This window comes from Sceloporus occidentalis, unplaced genomic scaffold (assembly GCF_023333645.1).
Source record: "Sceloporus occidentalis isolate IW3139 unplaced genomic scaffold, rSceOcc1.0.p SCAF_202, whole genome shotgun sequence".
In the NCBI taxonomy this organism is placed as follows: domain Eukaryota; kingdom Metazoa; phylum Chordata; class Lepidosauria; order Squamata; family Phrynosomatidae; genus Sceloporus; species Sceloporus occidentalis.
Window position 1 is genome coordinate 1,069,696 of NW_028317182.1, and position 22,326 is coordinate 1,092,021.

Here is a 22,326-nt window from a genome sequence, read left to right on the forward strand (position 1 = left end):
AGCGTTGGAGCGTGTCGCCGCCCTTGAACTGTCAATCACTCAACTGCAGCAAGGCCAGGAGCAGCAAAGAATGTGGCTAAACAACTCCGTGTGTGGCGTTTCCAACAACAATGATGTGGGTCTTCCTTTTCTTATTTTCAAATTTCTTATTACACTGAGATATTCCCATGATAGTATTTAAATTACCAAATATTGACCAAATATTAACTATTAATTTAACGGGATTTTATTACCCTTTTCTTCAAATGTTTTAAGACAACTCCATTCCATTTCTAAATCTTCTTTTGATTTCCCTCTGAGTAAAGCAGATACTACATCCATATTTCTAGCTTCATATATCTTAATCAACCAATCTTCGATAGAAGGATTAATTGTAGATTTCCAAACTTGAGCAAATAAGATCCTTGCACATGAGACCATATATAAAACAATTCTATTGTATTTTACTGACTTTATGTTGTGTGTCATGTTTAGTAAAAATAAATTTGGTTCAAAGGGAATATTTATATCCAGAATGTTTTGGATGGTTCCATGAATCCTTTGCCAGAATCCTTTAATGCATCTCCACCAATATGAAAGAAGCTTCCCTCGGGTTCCCCGCATTTCCATCACTTAGTATTGACAGTTTTGTACATCTGGTGGATTTCTGGGGGGTTAGATACCACCTGTATAACATTTTGATATAATTTCATTTATAGTTTTGGCACAGAGTTAATTTATTTGTTCCTTTCCATGATTTTCCCCATTCCTCTATAGTCATAGTTTTATCTATATCATGTGCCCATCTTACCATGCTGTGTTTAATAATGTCATCTTCTAGATCTCTTTCTTTGAATAGTTTATAATATTTGGATATGTGTTTACCTTTTTTGTCCATCATAATTTTATCTATTGCATTGTTATCCATCGTTAACCCAGGAGCTTTATTATCTGCCTTAAAACGACTGTTTAATTGGTTGTATAAAAACCAATCCTTCATGTTTCCTTTTTCATTAAGTTCTTCTATAGATTTCATATTGTATTTTCCTTCTGGTGTTTTGTTTATTAAATCTCCATATCTTAGCCATGAAGTATCTTTGTCCTTTGTTCTATTGTAATAGGCTTCTTGCAATGACACCCAAAATTGATGTCTCATTTTATACCATGCTTTAAGCAATGATCTTCTTATAACATGATGGTTAAAAGTATCATTATCTTTTGGTTTTGTATACCACATATATGCAGGTATACCAAGATTCAGGTTAGCTTTTTCTATATTCAGTAAATTCTTGTTTTCTAATTTGAACCATTCTTCTAACCATTTGAAACAAGCTGCATAATAATACAGCTTAAAGTTTGGTAAGTTACATTCCCCCTCTTGAAGCAAAGATCATTTACTAAGTCAATCATAACAGTTTGGACTCCGTATCCCATCCTGAAGCCAGTTTGAAATGGGTCCAGATAATTTGTCTCATCCAAGACCGCTTGGAGATGAAGAGCAACTATCCTCAAAATTATGTTGGTTAGAAATGGAAGACGGGAGACCAGTCTGTAATTGTTCATGTCCAAGGGATCTAGGGAGGGCTTTTCCATAAACGGCCGTAACACTGCTTCTTTTAAGCATGATGGAAAATAGCCCTAACTAAGAGATGCATCTATGATATATCTCAGGTGATATAAAAAGGGCAAGGGTTGGGAGGGCAAGTTCTCCTCTTCACACTTACAAGGAGCTTGTCCACTTCCTCAGTACTCAGATTCAAACTGATACAGTATGATCTTACTCATGGACACCTCACTTATAGCCTCCGCAATAAAGCTGACGTCCAATTTGGCTCTTATCTGAGAGACATTATCTGTGAAATAGTCATTTAAAGCATTATAGTTAGCTGTGGAAGGCTCTAGTAATGGGTTCCGGGGGGAAGGTGCCTGAAACAGGTCCCAAATCCTCCCCCCCTACTTCAGCAGTCCCTTTATGCTTCTCTTCCCTTGGCGCTTTCATTCCTTTCAGATGCCCCAAAGACCCCTTCTCAGCATGCGCAGGGATTGTAAGGCCTTTGCTGCTGCTGCTGTTTATTCCATCGTCGGCCTTTGGAAAAAGGGAAGGACTACGGCCTTTTTTCCTTCCTTCCTTCCGGAATGGAGACCAAGCTGCGGAGCTGGACTCAGGAGGGAAAGGCTGGGAAGGCTCTGCTTTGTACATATAGCTCTGTCTCTCTGAGTATATATGTGTGTTTGCCTCTTTTTTTATGTCTGGGAATGGAGCTGAGGGCTGAGGAGAGAAGAAAGGGTACATTTTGTGCAAATGCAGAATTTCTGTACACCAATGAGTCCAGTGTGTTGAAACAACAAAAACTTTATTTCAAACACATAATCAGAAATTCAGTGTTTAAGTCAGAGCTGCCCTCCCCAAAGCAAACATAAAACCCCAAAACCTAAAACATCACCCTCTTCTAAACCTAGCCCCCCTCCAATTCCCACAGTCTATGTCCCACAGATAACAAGGCCCTTTTGCCATTCCCACAAACTAGCCCTTTCTGTTAATACCTGTCCCCAACTTTCTTCAGCCAACATCGAACAAATTCCAAATGCTATCATTCCCATAACTATTTTAACCAGCTGCAGCCAATCCCAAACCTCTGTTTAACTAACCTATTCCACCACCATGATCCCCACTCAAATTTATAAACGAAAGCAATAAGCTATAATAAAGGCAAATAAAACCTCAAAATAACAAAATATAATTGAAAAACATAAACAGGCATATGGACACACAAACCTAACACACGAAATCACAAGGGCTTTTTCTTATCACCACAAGATTTAAAATATATTCTTTGTTTTGCTTCTTGATAAATATAATGTTAGTTCATTTCTGGAATTTGTGTGGCTTCTCTCCTGTGTGGACTCTCTGATGTCTCACTAGGTGTGACTTCGAAGAAAAACATTTCCCACAATGCTGGCATTTGTGTGGCCTCTCTCCTGTGTGGACTCTCTGATGTGTCACTAGGTTTGACTTATTAGAAAAACATCTCCCACAATGCTGGCATTTGTTTGGGTTCTCTCCTGTGTGGACTCTTCGATGCATGACAAGGACTGACTTGTAGGCAAAACATTTCCCACAATGCTGGCATTTGTATCGCTTCTCTCCTGTGTGGACTCTCTGATGTGTCAATAGGTGTGACGTCCGAGAAAAACATTTCCCACAATGCTGGCATTTGTATGGCTTCTCTCCTGTGTGTGCTCTCTGATGTGCCAATAGGTTTGACTTCCGAGAAAAACTTTTCCCACAATGCTGGCATTTGTATGGCTTCTCTCCTGTGAGGACTCTCTGATGTGTCACTAGGTGTGCCTTTGAAGAAAAACATTTCCCACAATGCTGGCATTTATGTGGCTTCTCTCCTGTGTGGACTCTCTCGTGACTGACAAATTCTTCTGTAAAGGGGGACAATGACAGACAAGACTGAATCTCAGTGTTAAGAGAGGAAAGGGTTACCCCAAGACTTAGCCCCACTTTCATCCCTCCCTACTTGAGATTAAATTAATAATGTTGGTGTGAGTGACCTGAGCATGACCCTGTTCTGGATGCCCCAAATCCACATAATGACTGTATCCTTACTCAGAGCTACGCCGAAGAAGAAATTGAAGGGGAACTGTCATGAAGAAATCAGTAGAAGCAGATAGTCAGGCATTTGAAAATATTCCAATATTTTCAATGCTTCAATACACTACTCAAACCTTCCTCTCCCCCTGTCTTCTCATCATTTTCCCCCACTGACTTCGCCAACTACTTCATCACAAAAGTCACTACTATTCGATCTGAAATAGTTCCTCCCGACTTGCCCCCTAACACTAACCTCCAGGTACCTTCTACTAATAAACTCTCTGTGTTTCCCTCTGTTTCTCTGGGTGAACTCTCTAAGCTGCTAAATTCTTCCAAACCTACTACCGGTTCTCTTGATCCTATTCCCTCCCGTCTCCTAATCTCTATAGCCCCTTCTCTTCTGCCCTCGCTCCTCTATATCTTTAATCTCTCTCTCTCTATGGGTTCCTTCCCTTCTGACTTCAGACATGCTCTCGTTTCCCCAATTCTGAAGAAACCCTCTCTCGACCCTTCTTCTTTGTCTAACTATCGTCCAATTTCTCTTCTTCCTTTTCTTTCTAAGGTCCTAGAATGGGTCGTTTATTCTCGCTGTATTAAGTTTCTTGAAGCCAACTCCATCCTGGACCCTTTCCAATCTGGCTTCCGCCCACGGCACTCTACAGAGACAGCCCTCACCAAGAGCTCAAACGATCACTTGCGGGCCAAGGCAAACGGCCTCTACTCTATTCTCATTCTTCTTGATTTGTCTGCAGCCTTTGACACTGTGGATCACTGTCTCCTGGTTGATTTACTTTCTGACCTTGGGTTCGCCGACTCTGCTCTCGACTGGTTTAAATCTTACTTGTCAGATAGATCTTTTGCAGTGGTCACGGGTGGTCAGACTTCATCCTCTGTTCCGCTATCTATTGGAGTTCCCCAGGGCTCTGTCTTGGGTCCCCTTCTGTTCTCTCTATACACACTGTCTCTAGGTAAACTCATCAGTTCTTTTGGTTTCTCCTATCATCTGTACGCCGACGACACTCAGCTGTATCGCTCCACCCCTGACCTTTCGACGGGGCTTGAATAGCAAGTTTCTTCTTGTCTAACTGCCAACTCTCAGTGGATACGGCTTCGGCGCTTGAAGCTCAACATGTCTAAGACTGAGCTTCTCGTCTTTCCACTTAAACCCATCCTTCATTATTCCTTTTCTGTTTCTGTCGACGACACTTCTATTCAACCGGTTAATCAAGCCTGCAGTCTTGGCTTCATTTTTGACTCTTCTCTGTCATTTATTCCCCAGATCCAGGCCACCACCAAGGCCTGTAGATTCTTTCTCCACAACATTGCCAAGATCCGTCCATTCCTCTCAATCTCTACTGCCAAGACTCTGGACAATGTCCTAGTGGTTTCACGACTAGATTATTGTAACCTCCTTCTAACAGGGCTTCCTCTTTCACACCTCCATGCTTTAATTTCTGTCCAGTATTCAGCTGCCCGTATTGTCACATCTGCTCGCCGCTTTGACCACATTTCTCCTCTTTTCTCCTCCCTTCATTGGCTCCCCTTCCCCTTCCACATCCGGTACAAGCTTTTGTTACTGACTTTCAAAGCCCTCCATGGGTTGGCCCCTCCTTACTTATCTGACCTTCTTTCTCCTTACATTCCTACTCGCACCCTCCGCTCTGGTAGTCAGGGTCTCCTGTCACAGTGTAGGACTACTACTGCCCCCTCTACTACTGCCCCCTCTCGAATTTGTCCCTTCTTGCTTGTTGCCCCTTACTCCTGGAACCTTCTTCCCCCCACATGCACACCTCATCACTTCTCTACCCAGTTTCAAAACTGAATTAAAGACTATATTGTTTAGAGAAGCATTCCCAGAGGTGAGCCCCTCTCTGACCCAGGAATCCTCCTTCTAACCATCTATCAAGAAGCCAAGCCCTTCCTCCAGTCCATCTGCCTTGGTCCAGGCCTCGGAGGTGGAGAAGATCTGCTGGACCTGATCCTATTCCCCACCACCACTCCCTTCTCCTTTTGTGTCGTGTCTTTTAGATTGTAAGCCTGAGGGCAGGGAACCATCTGACTAAAAAAATTATGTACATAAATTTACAGCGCTTTATAAATAAAGGTTAATAATAATAATAATAATAATAATAATAATAATAAATCTATGTAAAAATACTTTGATTGAAAAGTGGCATCATTTCCTGTGAGACTGCCATAGAGTGTTGAGTCAGAGCACATGACATGATGCAAGCTAACTGTATAGGATGCTTCATGCTGTGTGGCACCAGGAGATGACTCACAATCAATACAGTATACAGCGCACATGTGGATTGATGTGGGTTGGAGTTGGGTGTACAAGAGATTGTGAAGTTGATGGAAGTCAGAGAGGAGAGCTGGTACATATTTGTTTTCTATTGCAACTCAAGCTAAAGAACCTCCAAGGACTTGGAGGAAATCAACTGTGTCTGTGAGTTATTTTTAAGTGTAGAGAGTGGTTAATGCATTGCCAATGCCTATATCTGGAGATTTGCTACTGTACTCTGCTATGTTATTATTGAACTCTGGGAGTGTCGCCTTCAGACTGTGCTTTACATTGGCTTTGAATGGGACCAGAATTCAGAGCCAAGAAGGAGCTGAGAGCCGGTGTGATAATCCTTTTTGGCTGAAGTATTTCCACCAAGCACCCATTTCATTTAATTCAGTTTCAGACAATTCTTTCCCCACCCAGGAAACATCCTAAAGCAATTTAAACCTTTTCGAATGCTCAGTTTCTGCCCCCAAGCAACAATTTCAGTATAAATATCAGCCCCAACTGGCTGTTCTTCAGCATCAGTCCAGTTGCAGACAGACCCTCCATTGATTTACATTGCTAAACACCTCACTACACTCACCAGCCCCACTTGCTATAGCAGTTACTGACTTCTCTCCCCATTCTGGACCCTCAGCAATTGGAATCAAGATCCATCTAGGTAACGTATTACCATTAGCAAAGCCTTACACTATTCACCACTCCCACCTTTGTTACCTAGTTCTTGCATGTGGTGCGTGAACACCTATATGTGTATATGTGTGTGTGCGTGCATGTATTTTGCTTTTCCCCTAAATAAAACACAAAAACCTATCTGAAATGCCTCTGGAGTTCTGTGTGCTTCTGGGCCTGGTATAGTTGGGATGAATCCCGAGGTCACTGTTGCCTCAATCTCTCCTTTGAGCTAAGTATGAAATTCCCCTAAAAGCATAGCACTTGTGGGTGTCCTCCCGAGACTCGAGCATTTCGAGTGACAAAGGGCCTCTGGAATCAACCACAGAGCTAAGAAAGCTCAGGTTGGAAAAGAAACAATAGAGAAAAAGGAATTTTTGTGATACCCTTTCCTCTCTTCATAGACATTGCTCATAATTGCTAAATGGAACCCTTAATATGTATGAAAACAAGGGCATGATTTTAAGTTCATTTCCTAAATTCAGTGTTCTACATGGGGCTACCTTTGTACCAAATTTGGAAGCTTCAGTGAGTTGAAAACGTGGCAGCCAGATTGGTCACCTGAACATCTAGGTCAGACCATATAACACCAGTATCCTTACATTGGCTGCCAATTAGCTTCCGGGCGCAATACCAAGCATTGCTTATTACCTTTAAAGCCCTACATGGCTTGGGCCTGAGCTACTTGAGGGAACTCCTCTCCCTACATCATCCGCCCCTCACTCTCAGAACATCTGGGAAGAATCTATTAGATTACCCAAAGGTCAGGCTAAAAACAACTTCTCACAGCGCATACACAGCCATGGCCCCCAAGTTATGGAGCAACTTGCCGGAGGAGATCCATCTTAACACCACCTTGGATGCTTTCAAGAAAGGACTTAAGACGGATCCCTTCCGGCAGGCTTACCCAGCTGACCTCTTGTAAAGAACTTAAGGAAAAATCCCACTTCTGATCACAACTGTGCATTTTAAATGATGTTTTTATTTGTCCCAAATTGAGTTTTAAGCGTTTTGTTGTTTTACTGTGTGTAAATTGGATGCTATTGTTGTTTTGTGGCTATTTTACGGTTGTAATACCGCCTCGCTCCATTGAGAGAGGCGGGTAAATACAAATAAAACTTATTATTATTATCAGTATAATCTGTGAGGTTGGTGGCTGCCTCCCAATCCCCAAGGCTCCTCTCCTGGTCCTTCCCAGAGGTCCCTTTCTCTCCGCACAGAGCTAGGCGATCCTGGCTTTGCTCCTGCCTCCCCCTCCTGGCTCCCATTGGCCTAGAATCATAGAGATGGAAGAGACTACAAGGGCTATCCAGTCCAACCCCATTCTGCCACGTAGGAATCAAAGCATCCCTGAAAGATGGCCATCCAGCCTCTGTTGGAAGATCTTTAAGAAAGGAGACTCCACCAAAATCTCAGAGGGAGTTTGTTCCATTGTCGAACAGACCTTACTGTCAGGAAGTTCCTTCTAATGTTGAAGTGGAATCTCTTTTACTGTAGTTTGCATCCGTTGTTCAGTGTTCTAGTCTCTGGAGCAGCAGAAAACAAGCTTGACATTCCTTCAAATATTTAAACAGGGCTAACCTTCTCTTCTCCAGTCTAAACATCCCTAGTTACCCAAGTCGTTCCTCATAGTTTCCAAATCCTGCACCATTTTAGTCGCCCTCCTTTGGACATGCTCCAGTTTCTCCACATCCTTTTTGAATTGTGGTGCCCAGAACTGGACACAATATTCCAGGTGAGGCCTGACCAAAGCAGAATACCATGGCACTATTACTTCCCTTGATCCTGACACTATACTTCTATTGATGCAACCTAAAATCACATTGGCCTTGTTAGCTGCCGCATCGCACTGTTGACGCATGTTCAACTTGTGGTTTACTTGGACTCCTAGATCCCTTTCACACGTAGTTTCATTCAGCCAGGTATCCCCCATCTTATATCTGTGCATTTCATCTCCCTCTTAAGCCTGATCCCCTTCCCTTTCTCCCTCCGCTCTCCAACCTTCCTTCTTGCCCATCTGCACTGCTTCAGTATTTCATCTTCACCATCTCTTTCCTGCCTTTCTGTTTTTCACATTCGCTCTTTCTCTCTATCACAGACACACACCAACAGAGTGTGATGCATAAAAGGGACACTTTGAGGCTCATTTGTTGAGAAAGGCAGGATAATCCATATGCAAATTACTCATTGGGAAAGGCAAAGCAAGGGGGCTGGCTCCTGGACTTCTGTTTTGGTGAGGATCAAGCACCAGGGAGCAGTATTAAGACATCTCTAAGACAGGGATGGGCTACTGTTGGGGATTGGGGGCGTCACATTGGCCCCCTGGGGATCTCAGGGTCAACCACACATTGTATTGCCTTAAAATAGGAATAAAGTTTTGTGCCTCAGTATCCCATTGCATCCCTTTCGGGAAGTGAAGCAGAACCTCAAAAGGCTGGAAGAGGGCCAAAAAAGGAAACATACTCAGAGATGTGCTACCATTTCAATGAGAAATGCATTACTAGTAATCTCCATGCTGTCTTCCTACAAAATCCTAGCATTGGTGAGATATCTGGGGGCGGAACTTAGTTTCAGAATTAAAAAGTCCTTTGCTTCCACGAAAAGGTTTATTGAGAAACTCAGGCAGAAGGGTCCATTAATAAGTCTAAGCTGTCTCTGAAGTGTCTAAACCTTTTCAATGCAAGCTGTTCCTTTTTCAAAGAAGGGGTCTGCCTTCCAGTTGTTTCCAGGTCTTATGGTGACCTTATGGGAGTCTCTGAAGGGGTTTTCCTGGCAGGTTTCTTCAGAGTGGGTTTCCCATGGCCATCCTCTGAGGCTGAGAGAGTGTGACTTGTCCAAGGCTTCAGTCCTTTTGGAAGCCTTTTTGCTTTATCTTCTAGAAGGCAGCTGAAGTGTTGCTTCTTGGACTGAAGAAGGAGAGGAACCTTCTGGCATCCAAAAGGCTAACATTCTCTGGAGTTATGTCTGATAATATGTATGTATGTATTATGTATACAAAGAACAATTACAATACACAAATCAGCTTCAATTTATCTACTCCGAATAACATACTGATGTAATGCAGAATAACATCTAAACAATGATAATGTAAAAACTAATTTCAGTTTATTACTATGAATAACCTACTAATGTAAGTAATACAGAATGACTGTATATAAACAAGGGCAATTGTGAGTACAGTTACACAAAGGCTTCAGTACAATGACAATACATATAATTAAGAATGGGCTACAACAAAACAACAAAAGGAACAATTACAAGACACAAACTCCCTCCAATATATCTGCTCTAGGTGACATGCTAAAATAGATGATATGAAACTAAATAAAGTGCTGTTATCCCTGTCTTTGGGAATTGATGGAGGACATTTCAAGACAAGAGGTCTTCCTCAGCCGCAAGGGAGCAGGCTCTTATCTGAGATACTCTAGTACTTCCTCATTCAAAAAATGTGCCAGATATGTATTTTGCAACCGATCTTCCTCTGCTTTCCTGCATGAAACCTGTCCTGGTTTTGGGATCTTCTGGGGAGGCCCTGGTTGCTGTCCCAGGAAACTCTCAGGTGCATTTGGGGGGAAGGCAGGAGAGGGCTGCTTGGGGGCTGCTCTCAGGAGTTGGGACCCCTTCTTAGTCTTGCCGTTTTCATTAATATTCTGCTTCCCCCGATTTGGGACACAAGGCAGGTTCTGACCATTAAAACAACCGTTGTTTTTGTTGTGTGTCTTGAAGTGGTTTCTGATTTATGGCGACGCTATCCTGGATTGTTCTTGGCAAGATTTGTTCAGAGGAGCTTTGCCATTGCCTTCCCTTGAGGCTGAGAGAGTGCGACTTCCCCAAGGTCACCCAGAAGGTTTCTTTTTTAAATCTTTATTGTATTAAAAGACATATTTTGTTACGGCAGCTAGAACAGAAATAGCTAAATTATGGAAATCTGATAAGAGACCAACTTGGTGAAACTGGATGCTGAAAGTAAATGAGTCCAGGGAATTGGATAGACTTTCATGTATAGCCCAAAATCATGATAAAGGCGAAAGAAAGGAGGAGTGGAGGAAAGTTTTGATAAGGGAAAAGAATGGGAATTAAACTTGTCGCTAGTGGAGGACTAATCAAAGTCCTCTCTTTTTACTGTTCTCAGTCGATTTGGGAGAATGAAATTTAAGAACCTTTAAGAATATTATGCTATGCATGTTATAAATTGAATATAAGAATATTCTGTTTCTCTTTGCTTTCTTATATAAATCCCAGGTCAACAAAGAATGATTGAATGACTCACTGTGTATATTAAAAACAATAGAGAGAGATCCATACAATGAAATTGATGTAAACATCTGTATCAATATATATTTCTTCAGTTGTTGTTAACCTTACAAAATAGTAAGAGAAGTAGACAAATTTTCTATGTAAAATCGAATGAAAAAATTGCAGTGTCTTTCTTTTTTGACTTAAATTGTAAAGGAATAATTCACAGCTAGACATCGTATTTCGGAGGGAGGTTTCAAGGCGAAGGACATTGAAATGGGCTCAGATTCAGAAGACGGAAAAGGAAGACTTAAGAGGGTCCCAAATGACCAGTCAAGACTCAGATTTGCTTTTACAAGCAATTTTTATTTGGATTATGTATTGGTCGTGTTTTATGTATTTGGAAACTTAAATAAAGATGAATTAAAAACATACATATAACTTATACTAAACAAATGAACAACATTTAAATTACCAAACATACATAGGAATACCATATATACATATAATTCTAAATGCAAAATACATTAGAATAAACTTCCAAACCTAAAGCGGCAGCTAGCTCCTTTCTTTAAATAATCCTCTTTTATCTCTGGCTAATTAGTCTTTCCATCTTTTCTTGTTCTCAAGTCAATTTAGACTCATGGTGACCCTATGGATGAGAGTCCATAATTCTCTATTTGTCGTCATACTTGACCTATACCAATTTTATTTTGAATTGGAATTATTCCCTCCCCTTTTCAACGTAAATCCTTTGTACATATTCCCCCAGATATTACCATTTCTTTCCACAATACATAGTAATTTTCATTACAAATTTGACGTTTATATAATCTTTATTATTTTCTGAGTCATAAAAATAGGGGGGGGAAACCACACAAATCCAGTATCCATAACATCACTGTCACAAATCTTTCAGTTTCCTTGGACCCACTTTCTGCTTTCTGTCTTCTTGGCCTTTCAAAGATCTCACTTTCATCATATTATAACCGAACCCTGCTTTTAAACACACATTTTATGCACAACTCTAAAACGTATGAACACAATATATCCCAATTGTTTATTGATAGTATCAGTTTTCATTTATGTTCTTATCTATTGTCAAAATAACGTATGCATAACTTTGCAGTATTCGATTCCTTCTTTATCATGCTTTACTTTAAGCAGGAGACTCAAATTTCTTCTACTGAACTATAATTAATCAGGAAATAAAGATACACATTTAAACCAATTTTTGAAGAACAGACTTTGTAGATTCAATTCCAGTTAATTCAAACCTCAATGAGCTTCAGATTTAAGTTCCATTCTTTTCCCATTCCTCTTCTCTTTTTCCATATCGTAATTCTGAGCCCTACAAGAGAGTTTGTCCTGTTCCCTGCAATCATTAACTCTCTGCATCCAATTTTCCCGTCTTGGAGTCTCATCTGACTTCCATAACTTTGCAATTTCAATTCTAGCTGCTCTAATATAGCTCTAATATAATCCTCCAATATTGTCTTTCGTCCGGTGGGCTTAAAATCAAAGTTATATTGAGTAAGTACAATTTAGGGCTCATTTTATTCCCAATATCTGCTGTATTGAGTCATGTACTTTCTTCCAAAGTTTCTGAATTTCCCTGCAATGCCACCATATATGATAGATGTTTCCGTTTTCACAATCACACCCCCAACAATTAATTCCCCTGTGCTAATTTATAAGGTGTTTGTTTAGCTTCCATGGGGTGTAATATCACCTGTTCATTATTTTCATGTGATTCTCTTTTAGATCCTGCTCTACTATAAATTTATTTGTTCTATTCCAGGCGTTTTGCCATTCTTCCATTTCTATTTTGCATCCCATATCCTGCGCCCATTTCACCATATACTCTTTCACAGTCTCCTGTTCCATATTCCTCCTCAACAGTAGTTTGTGTCATTTGGATATCCTTTTCTTATCAGGTTGCCAGAACAAATCATCCAATCCGTTTAGTCTAGCTTCGATCCCTATTGTTTTGTCATCTACCAGAAATCTTTGTTTTAGCTGGTAGGAATTAAACCACTGTATATTATGTCCATCCTTGTTAATATCTTCCCTAGATCTTATCGGCCAATTCCCTGATTGATCCTTCTTAATTAAGTGAGCCAATTACTGATGCTTATCCATCTACCGAAGAGTGCCTTCTGGGCCGATGTCCGAAGTGCTAACTTAAAATGTCTTTTTAATCTTGTTCCAAGTGAGTAGTAAAGATTTCCTCATTGGATGATTATTGAAATCTATATTCATCCCCAACTTCTCATAACATAAGAAGGCCTGCCAACCAAATCTTAACTGCACATCCTCTTGATCAAGCATTTCTTTGTCCTCTAATTTAATCCATCTTTGTATCCAAATTAGATTACATGCCCAATAATATAATCTGAAGTCTGGGAGCGAATAGCCCTCTCTCTGAAGCATCTTTGAGCGCCTCCCATTTAATCCGAGGTTTGTGTCCTTTCCATATGAATCTTTTTAGCTTGGCTTCCCAACCTTTAAACATCTTATCCTTAATCTCTATTGGCAAATTTTGTAGCAGAAACATACTTTTCTGTAGAAGTGCCATTTTGATGACGGCAATTCTGCCTAGTAGTGAAAGATTTAACCAGCTCCATCTCCTTAAATGTTCTCTTATGTCTTTCCATACCCCTAAATAATTATTGTCTTTAGAAATCCAAATTCCTAAGCACCTCAGTTTCTTTCCTACTTGGAAGCCCGGTTTCCTCTTTCATTCCTCTACCTCTTCTCCAGTCATATTTTTAGTTATCAACACTGTCTTGTCTGTATTGATTTTCAGTCCTGTGAATTTGTTTAGCTCCTGTAGCAGCGGTTCTCTGCCCCGATTTGGGTCCTCCAAAACTGTTTCCACGTCATCCGCAAACGCTCTTATCTTGGTTTCATTTCCTGTTAATCCCTTTTATATTTGGATTACCTTTAACAGAGGAAATCAAAATTTCCATCACTACTAAGAATAAGAGCGGTGATATCGGGCATCCTTGCCTTGTGCCCTTATTGATCATACATTCTTGGGATCTTTCTCCGTTGATAATTAAGCTCTTTGCCGATTATATATTTGCCTTATTGTCTCCCATTTCCATACTTTTTACCACTTCTATCAAAAAATCCCATCTCACGCTGTCCAAGGCTTTCTCCGTGTCAATAGCAATTAGGGCACATTTTTTCTCATTATTGACCTGGTAAAATTCAAGACAATTTATAATCGTTCTGATATTGTTCCTAATCTGTCTTCCCGGTAAAAAACCGTTTTGCTCCTTCCCAATTGTCGAATTCAAAATTCCCTTCAGTCTGCTGGCAAGTATTTGTGTGAATATCTTATAATCAGTGTTCAGCAAACTTATTGGTCTATAATTAGTCATTAACAAGCTGTCTTATCCTTCTCTGGGAATTAAAGTGATACTCGCTAGCTCCCATGAGTCTGGAATCCCCTCTGCATTAATAGGATTAAACCATTTATATCGTAGATCCACTAGTTCCCCTTGAAATATTTTGTAATATCTAGATGTAAATCCGTCCACTCCAGGGGATTTCCTCTCTTTATAACCCTCTTATCTTCCCTCCGTCTATGGGGCCTGCAAAGGGAGGGGGCTTCCTTTCCTGGGGAGGGCATGGTCTAGATCTTCCCTGTCTATGGGGCTTCAAAAGAAGGCTCCAGGGCAGAGGAGAATGTGGCCCAATAGAGGGACCCTAACATTTCCCAAATGAGCACATTCTCCGTCTCTCTCTGTCCAGAGGCAGAGCCCTCTTTCCCAAAATGGCTGCTGAGGGAGTCCTATCCAAATGCCCCCTGTCTTTCAGCAGCCCCCTTTATGCCATCTCTTCCCTTGGCACTTTCCTTCTTTCCTTCCTTTAACCTCCATCCCTTCAAGGAAGGGGACTTTCAGGCAAAGAACTAACAATGGCTTCCATGTCCTTTCTGCTTGTTCCCAGAGGAGGATCACTGAGCTTTGCAGGGTTGTTGTGAAGGGTAACTAAAGGATGTGTGTGTGTGTGTGTGGGGGGGGCTAATTCAGATCCTGTGGGCCTCTAAGCCTAGTTGCCAGGGGGGTATCCCTCTCCCCAGAAGGGGCTTTGAGCTCCCTCCGTCTGCCTGTTCTTGGCTTTGGCCTAAATCTGGGCTCTTCTCTCCCCCACAGACAGAGCCCCCTTCCTCCAGGGAAAACCCCTTCCCCCCAGAAAGCTGTTGTTTCCAATGCTATTGAAGCCTATGCTATCTGATGCTTTTTATTTGTCACAAAAGTCTTTTGACTGGGAGCCTCCCCTCTTCCCAGAGATGAAGAGGGTGCCCCCATTGGAAGACCAAAGAGGGGGGCTTGCCAGCCCTTATCTCCCCCCAAATGAGGAGGAAGGAAGGGAGAGTCTCTCCTCTGCCCCACTTTCCAGGAGGGAGGGGCTCCTTAAAGCCCTTTTTACATCTTGAGGACCCTGCCCCTCCCCCCATGGCCATGCCTCTCCTCAAGTGCCCCCTGCCCCCTTTTTCTCATACATTTCTCTCCCCCACTTCCATCTCTTTCTACCTCTGAACAGACTGTGAGGTCAGCAATGGCTTCAGGGCCTGAGCATGTGCACATGCCCCAAAGGCCCCTCCTGAGCATGCGCAGGGATCGCCAGGGCCTTGCTGCTGCTGCTGAGGCTTATTCTGTTGACAGCCTTTGCGGAAAGGGAAGGAGTGCACCCTTCTTTCCTTTCTTCCTTCCTTTGAGGAGACTTGGAGGATGCCAGAATGGAGCCCAAGGAGGAGCTGGACGCAGGAGGGAAAGGGAAGGAAGGAAGGCTCTGCTTTGTACATAGAGCTCTATCTGTCTGTTTGGTATGTGTTTGTGTGTGTTTGCCTCTTTTCTGCTTATGGCTGGGAATGGAGCTGAGGACTGATGAGAGAAAAAAGTGTATTTTGTGTAAATTCAGAACTTCTGTACAACAAAGAGTCCAACACATTGAAACAACAAATAACTTTATTGAGAAAACATCAGAAATTCAGTGTTTAAACCAGAACTGCCCTCCCCAAGACAAAGAATACATTGAAACCCCAACACCTAAAACCCACCCTCTTCCAATCCTAGCCTCCACCTCCACAGTCGCACAGTCTATGCCCCAAAGGAAACAAAGCCCCCTTTGCCATTCCCAGAAACTAGACCCCTTTCTGTTAATACCTGCCCCCACCTTTCTTCAGACAACATCCCACACTTTCCAAAAGCTATCATTCCCATAACTATTCTAGCCAGTTGTAAAAAAAATCCCAGCACCCCTTATCTAGCTGACCTATGCCATGACCCATAATCCCCAGCCAAGTTTATAACCTGAAGCAATTATCTATACTAATAGCAATTAAACTTAACAAACTATAACTTTAAAACAGAAACAGACATATAGACAGACAAACGTAACACACAAAATCACAAGGGCATTTCTTTGCATTATTGGATTGAAAATATCCTTTTTGTATTTCTTATTGACAAAAACAATGTTAGTTTACTGCTGAGATTGGAGCGGCTTCTCTCCTGTGTGGACTCTCTGATGTTTCACTAGGTCTGACTTTGAAGAAGATCATTTCCCACAATGCTGGCATTTGTATGGCTACTCTCCTGTGTGGACTCTCTGATGTTTCACTAGATTTGACTTTGACGAAAAACATTTCTCACAATCCTGGCATTTGTATGGCTTCTCTCCTGTGTGGACTCTTTGATGTTTAACTAGGCTTGACTTCTCAGAAAAACATTTCCCACAACGCTGACATTTGTATGGCTTCTCTCCTGTGTGGACTCTCTGATGTATCACTAGGTGTGGCTGCCGAGAAAAACATTTCCCACAATGCTGGCATTTGTATGGCTTCTCTCCTGTGTGGATTCTCTGATGCATGACAAGGACTGATTTGTAGGCATATCTTTTCCCACAATGCTGGCATTTGTATGGCTTCTCTCCTGTGTGGACTCTCTGATGTATCACTAGGTGTGGCTGCCGAGAAAAACATTTCCCACAACGCTGACATTTGTATGGCTTCTCTCCTGTGTGGACTCTCTGATGTATCACTAGGTGTGGCTGCCGAGAAAAACATTTCCCACAATGCTGGCATTTGTATGGCTTCTCTCCTGTGTGGACTCTCTGATGTCTCACTAGGTGTGACTTTGAAGAAAAACCTTTCTTACAATGCTGGCATTTGTATGGTTTCTCTCCTGTGTGGACTCTCTGATGTCTCACTAGGTGTGACTTTGAAGAAAAACCTTTCTTACAATGCTGGCATTTGTATGGTTTCTCTCCTGTGTGGACTCTCTCATGACTCACAAGTTCTTCTGTAAAGAAGGACAATCACAGTCAAGAATGAATATCAGAATTAAGAGAGGAGGGTGTTACCCCAATTTTTAGCCCTTGCTGAACCCTCCCTATTTGATATTAAATTAATTAAGTTGGTGAGAGTGACCCGAGCATGACACTATTGCAGATGTCCCGAAATCCATGAAACAATTGTATCCCTACTGACAGGAGCAAAGAAGAGATTGTATTAGAACTCCCTTAAGGGAATTGGACGAAGCAGATAGTCAAAGGGCTGTTGAAAAAATATTCCATTAAACATGATTTAAAATATTTTGATTGACAAGTGGCATCATTTCCTATGAGGCTGCCATAGAGTACTGAGTCAGAGCCCAAAGCATGATGCAATCTAACTGCAGAGGTCACTTCATGCTCTTTTGCACCAGATGACTCACAACCAATACACTATACAGCTCATCTGCAGATTGGTGTAGACTGGATTGGAGTTGTGTATACAAGAGATTGTGAAGTTGATGGAAGTCAGAGAGCTTGCAAAGATTTGTATTATTTTGCAACTCAGGATAGAGAACCTCCAAGGACTTGGGTGAAATCAACTGTGTCTGTGAGTTACTTTTAAGTGTGGACAGTAGTCAGTGCATTGCCAAAACCTATATCTGGATATTTGTTTCCGTACTCTGCTATGTTATTTTTGAGCTGAATCTGGAAGTGTTGCTTTCAGATCGCGCTGTGCATTAGCTTATGAACAGGACTAGAATTCAGAGCCAAGAAGGACCTGAGAGCTGGTGTGCTAATCCCCTTTGTCTGAGGTATTTGCATCAAGCATCTGCTGCATTGAATTTGGATTCAGACAGTTCTTTCCCCACCCAGGAAACATACTAAAGCCATTTAAACCATTTTGAACACTCAGTCTCTGTCTGTAAGCAACAATTTCAGTATAAATGTCCACCCCGATAGTTATTGTTCTTTGGCGTCAGTCCCATTGCAGAGAGAAACTCTGTTGGTTTACATGGCTAAGCGCCTCAATATACTCAACAAAACCACTTTCTGTTCCCTTGCAGGACCCTCAGCAATTCGAATCAAGAACATTCTAGGAAATGTATTACCATTAGTATAGCCTTAAATTATTCACCAATCCCACCTTTTTTACTTACCTCTTGTGTGTATGTATGAATGCTTGTGTGTGTGTGTGTGTGCGCGCGCGCGCGCGCCGTGTGGGTGCATGTATTTTGCTTTTTCCCTAAATAAAACATAAAAACCCATTTGAAATGCCTCTGGAGTTATGTGAGATTGCGTGCCTGGTATAGTTGGGCTGACCTCCGAGGTCACTGTTGCCTGACGAAAATTATGATGTTTATCACACTATGCTCTTAAAGAGGTACTATTCCAGTGTGACTCCTCTAGCAGCCACCTGTTGCATTGTGGGATTGGCAGTTTTAAGGAGGGGTATTTAGAATTCTCAGGCAGAGAACTGCCAATCCCAGCATGCAACAGGAGGCAGCTAGAGGAGTCACACTGGAATAGTACCTCTTTAAGAGCATAGTGTGATAAACATCACAGTCTCTTCTTTGGGCTAAGTACCAAATCCCCCCCCCCAAAGCATAGCACTTGCAAGTGTCCTCCCCAGACTCCAGCATTTTGGGTAACAAAGGGCCTCTGGAACCAAAAAGGCAGCTAAGCAAGCTCAGGTTGGAAAATAAAAGTGCTTTTTCTCTAACTGTGTCCTCCTTTCCGTCCTTCCTAAATATTACTCATAATTGCTAAATAAAACCACTTAATATGTCTGAAAACAAGGACCTGAGCCAGTTCTCATTAGTTCACTGAAACCAGTTCTGAAAATCTGTCAGAACTGCCTCCCAATCCCCAAGGCCCCTCTCCTGGCCCTTCCCAGGGGTCCCTTCCTCTCCACATAGAGGTAGGCGATCCTGGCTTGGCTCCTGCCTTCCCCTCCTGGCTCCCAGAGGCCTGATCCCCTTCACTTTCTCCCTCTGTGATCTAACTTTCTTTCTTGCCCATCAGCATCTCATTTTCAGCATCTCTTCCCTGCCTTTCACTTTTTCACTTTCCGTCCGTCTCTTTATCACAGACACATACCCACAGAGTGTGATGCATAAAAGGGACACTTTGAGGCCCATTTCTTGAGAAAGGTGGTATAATCAATATACAAATAATTCACTGGAAAAGGCAGAGCAAAGGAGCTGGGACCTGGACTTCAATTTTGGTGAGGGTCAAGCACCAGGGAGCAGCCTTAAAACAGCCTTAAAACATTTATAAGACAGGCATGGACTACTGATGGGGTTTGTAGGAGATCTCAGGGGCAACCCCACATTGTATTGCTGGGGGGGAGGGGGGTCAGAATGAAATAATATTTTGCCCCTCAGCATCCCACAGCATCCCTTTGGGGAAGCGGAGGCCATTTTACCACTGTTGAGCTCTCTCTGAGCCACTGCAGGCCCAAGAGAGGTCTTTCCCCCAAGAAGACTCTCCAGAGCTTTAAAAGGATGGAATAGGCACCAAAAAAAGTAGGAAACCTGCCCAGGGATGTGCTGAGTACAATTTGGGTGTGAAAAGCATTAATCTCTATGGCTTTTCCCCACAAAATCCTAGAATAGGAAGTTTAGGATGGCGTATTTAGAATCCTTAGAAACTGGAGAGCAATAGTGCCTCACTGAACTACAAATTCAGATATTCTACAGGATGTTGCTATCACAATTAAACTATGCTTTAAAGGGCTCAAGGATTCCAAGGAGACCACAAGTGGAACATGGGCCAACAGTGTGATGCAGCAGCTACAACGGCCCATGTGATTCTAGGCTGCATCATTACAAGAACAGTTTCTAGATCAAGAGAAGTAATAGTGCCACTCTATTCTGCTTTGGTCAGGCCTCACTTGGAATAATCCTGGGTCCAGTTCTGGGCCCCACAATTCAAAAAGGATGTTGACAAATTGGAGCATGTCCAAAGGAGGGCAACCGAAGTGGTAAAGGGTCTGGAAAACATCAGGCTCTATGAGGAGCAGCTTAGAGAGCTGGTTATGTTTGGCCTGGGTAAAAGAAGATAAAGAGTGGATATGATAGCCATTGTTCAATATTTGAAAGGGTGTCATTTTGCGCAAGGAAAAGGCTTGCTTTCTGCTGCTACAGAGAAAGGGAGACACCACAATGGATGCAAGCCACAGGGAAAGAGGTTCCACCGAAACATTAGCAGGAACTTTGTGATAGTAAGAGCTCTTATACAGTGGAATATACTCCCTTAGAGTTTGGTGGAGTCCTCTTTTTTGGAGGTCTTTCAAGAGGCTGGATGGCCATCTCTTGGGGGTGATTTGAATGTGTATTCCTGCATGGCAGAAGGGGGTTTAACTGGATGGCCCTTGTGGTCTATTCCAACTCTATGATTCTATAATTCTAGTGGAACCATAGCGATATGATAATATAGTATGAAAGGGACCATAGTCTTTATAGCAAGAGCAATGGGTTCAGGTTCCTTACCTACAGAAGCCACATTCTCATAATTGTCCATCATTACAGAATTGTACAAAAGTTTCTGTTTCTTTGTCAACAGATTCCATTCTTCTTCAGAGAAATATACTGCCACATCTGCAAAGGTCACCTGAAATAGAAAATAGCCCTCATCCAGAGAGTGACTAAGCAAAAGGGGAGGAAAGAACATGGTGCATCCAAATATTATTTGATCGCTTCAGAATTCAGTCCAGGAAATAAACTTTAAATGCCGTCAGCCAGAAAAAAGCTACTGCCTTTGAGATGTTTCTCCTGAATCATTTCAATATAATCTACAATATACAGTAATAAAAAATATAATTTAGGTCATGGTTCAGCTATTGAGGATGGATTAGGATACTGACCATCCAAACACATACATTATATTTAGCCACAAAAGAATTATGGTGCATTTAGCCATTTCTTGCCAAATTTCGGAGGCAAATGTCATTTTAAAAAACAGTTCTGGGGAGCACTCTGGACTTGAGGGCCACTGGGCCCATCCTCAGTTTAGATCCAGAGATGGTCTCCCATATCCCCAACATTTCACAGACCGAAAAAGCAAGGCACATGTGGACAAGCAACACCAGAAGGTGGTGAGGATGGCCAAAGTTGTTTATTGGGAAGATCACACAAGCTATGAAGGGCACAGCAGTTTGCTTTTGCCTCAGCCGCCTGGCAAGGGAAGACCCTGGCAATGTATCTCCTCTCCTCTCCCCGCTTTTGAGTTGATGGGGTCCAAACTCCTTGGAAGTCATTTTGCAGCAACTGAAATGAGTTGAGGAGAAGGAGGAAAGTGGCTGGAGGAGAGAGAAAACGGGATATTTTTGAAAGCATCTGAAAAAGTAGGGTGACAGAGGATTAACCTGAACTTTCTCTGCCAAACTGGGACAATATGTTCTCCACTTGCTTTCATGAGCTGGCCCAACAATGACACAAATGAAACTAATAGTAAGGATGGCAACTCACCAAAGAGTTGTTGTACTTCAACCGCCTCTTTCTCTTGGAGCCCAACTTCCTCTGCTTGGCCTCTGTGTTGGCCATTAGGTGGGTAAGGGGGAGGGTGTCCTGGTGGCCCTGCACTTGGGTCTCTTCCAGCAAAATATGCCCAAAGCTGTGTACAAGGAGACCGAGATGAAGTTCCTGAGAAAAGAGACTAGGGTTAGGCTTTGTTTGTCAAAAAATCCCGCATCACTCAAAGACACAGAGAACAGCATGCTGCTAGTGAAATACACAGGTGACATATGCCTCCTTTGGGCCAATGCAGAGATGGGTATCCCCTTCCTCCCTCTTCACCAAAGCCCCCTGGACCTAGCATAGATTCACTGCAGCTCCCCTACACAAGAGATACTCCATGTTAAAATGCTTTTGACATTGCTATGTTGCGCAGCACGTGAGGCAACATGTTTACGTATGGCGCCAGATTCTCCACCTTGACTGTAGTCAGTAGATTGTGAACTGAAGAAACACCTGTCGCTTTCTCAGTGAGCAAAGAGACACTGTAATCTTCTCTCAGATGAGGCTTTTATTCATATAAGAAGTTCCACTGTGTACAACACTATATACATCGACACCCTCCACCATCCACACCAGTAACAACCCACTCTGAGGCACACACTGTCTGACTCTTCCTCAGTGACAGCTGAGAATGACAGTTGACAGTTGCATCAACATTCCAATGATGCACTGTTTAAATGCTGACACATATAACTGCCACTAGAGCTGTCAATGACTTCCACAACAGCTCCTTCTAGTGG

The 22,326-nt window shown here is 42.3% G+C and overlaps 1 protein-coding gene across 1 annotated transcript; it reads right to left on the reverse strand.

The window, feature by feature from the left end:
* Positions 1–15,742: 15,742 nt before the first annotated feature.
* LOC149278078 (uncharacterized) lies at positions 15,743–20,738 on the reverse strand. The gene is made up of 2 exons (XM_089502436.1): positions 20,561–20,738; positions 15,743–17,095 (listed from the first exon to the last, which is right to left on the reverse strand). Exons 1-2 carry the CDS (start codon positions 20,592–20,594, stop codon positions 16,383–16,385), a joined length of 747 nt encoding a protein of 248 aa, XP_089358562.1. The 5' UTR covers positions 20,595–20,738; the 3' UTR covers positions 15,743–16,382.
* Positions 20,739–22,326: the final 1,588 nt, after the last annotated feature.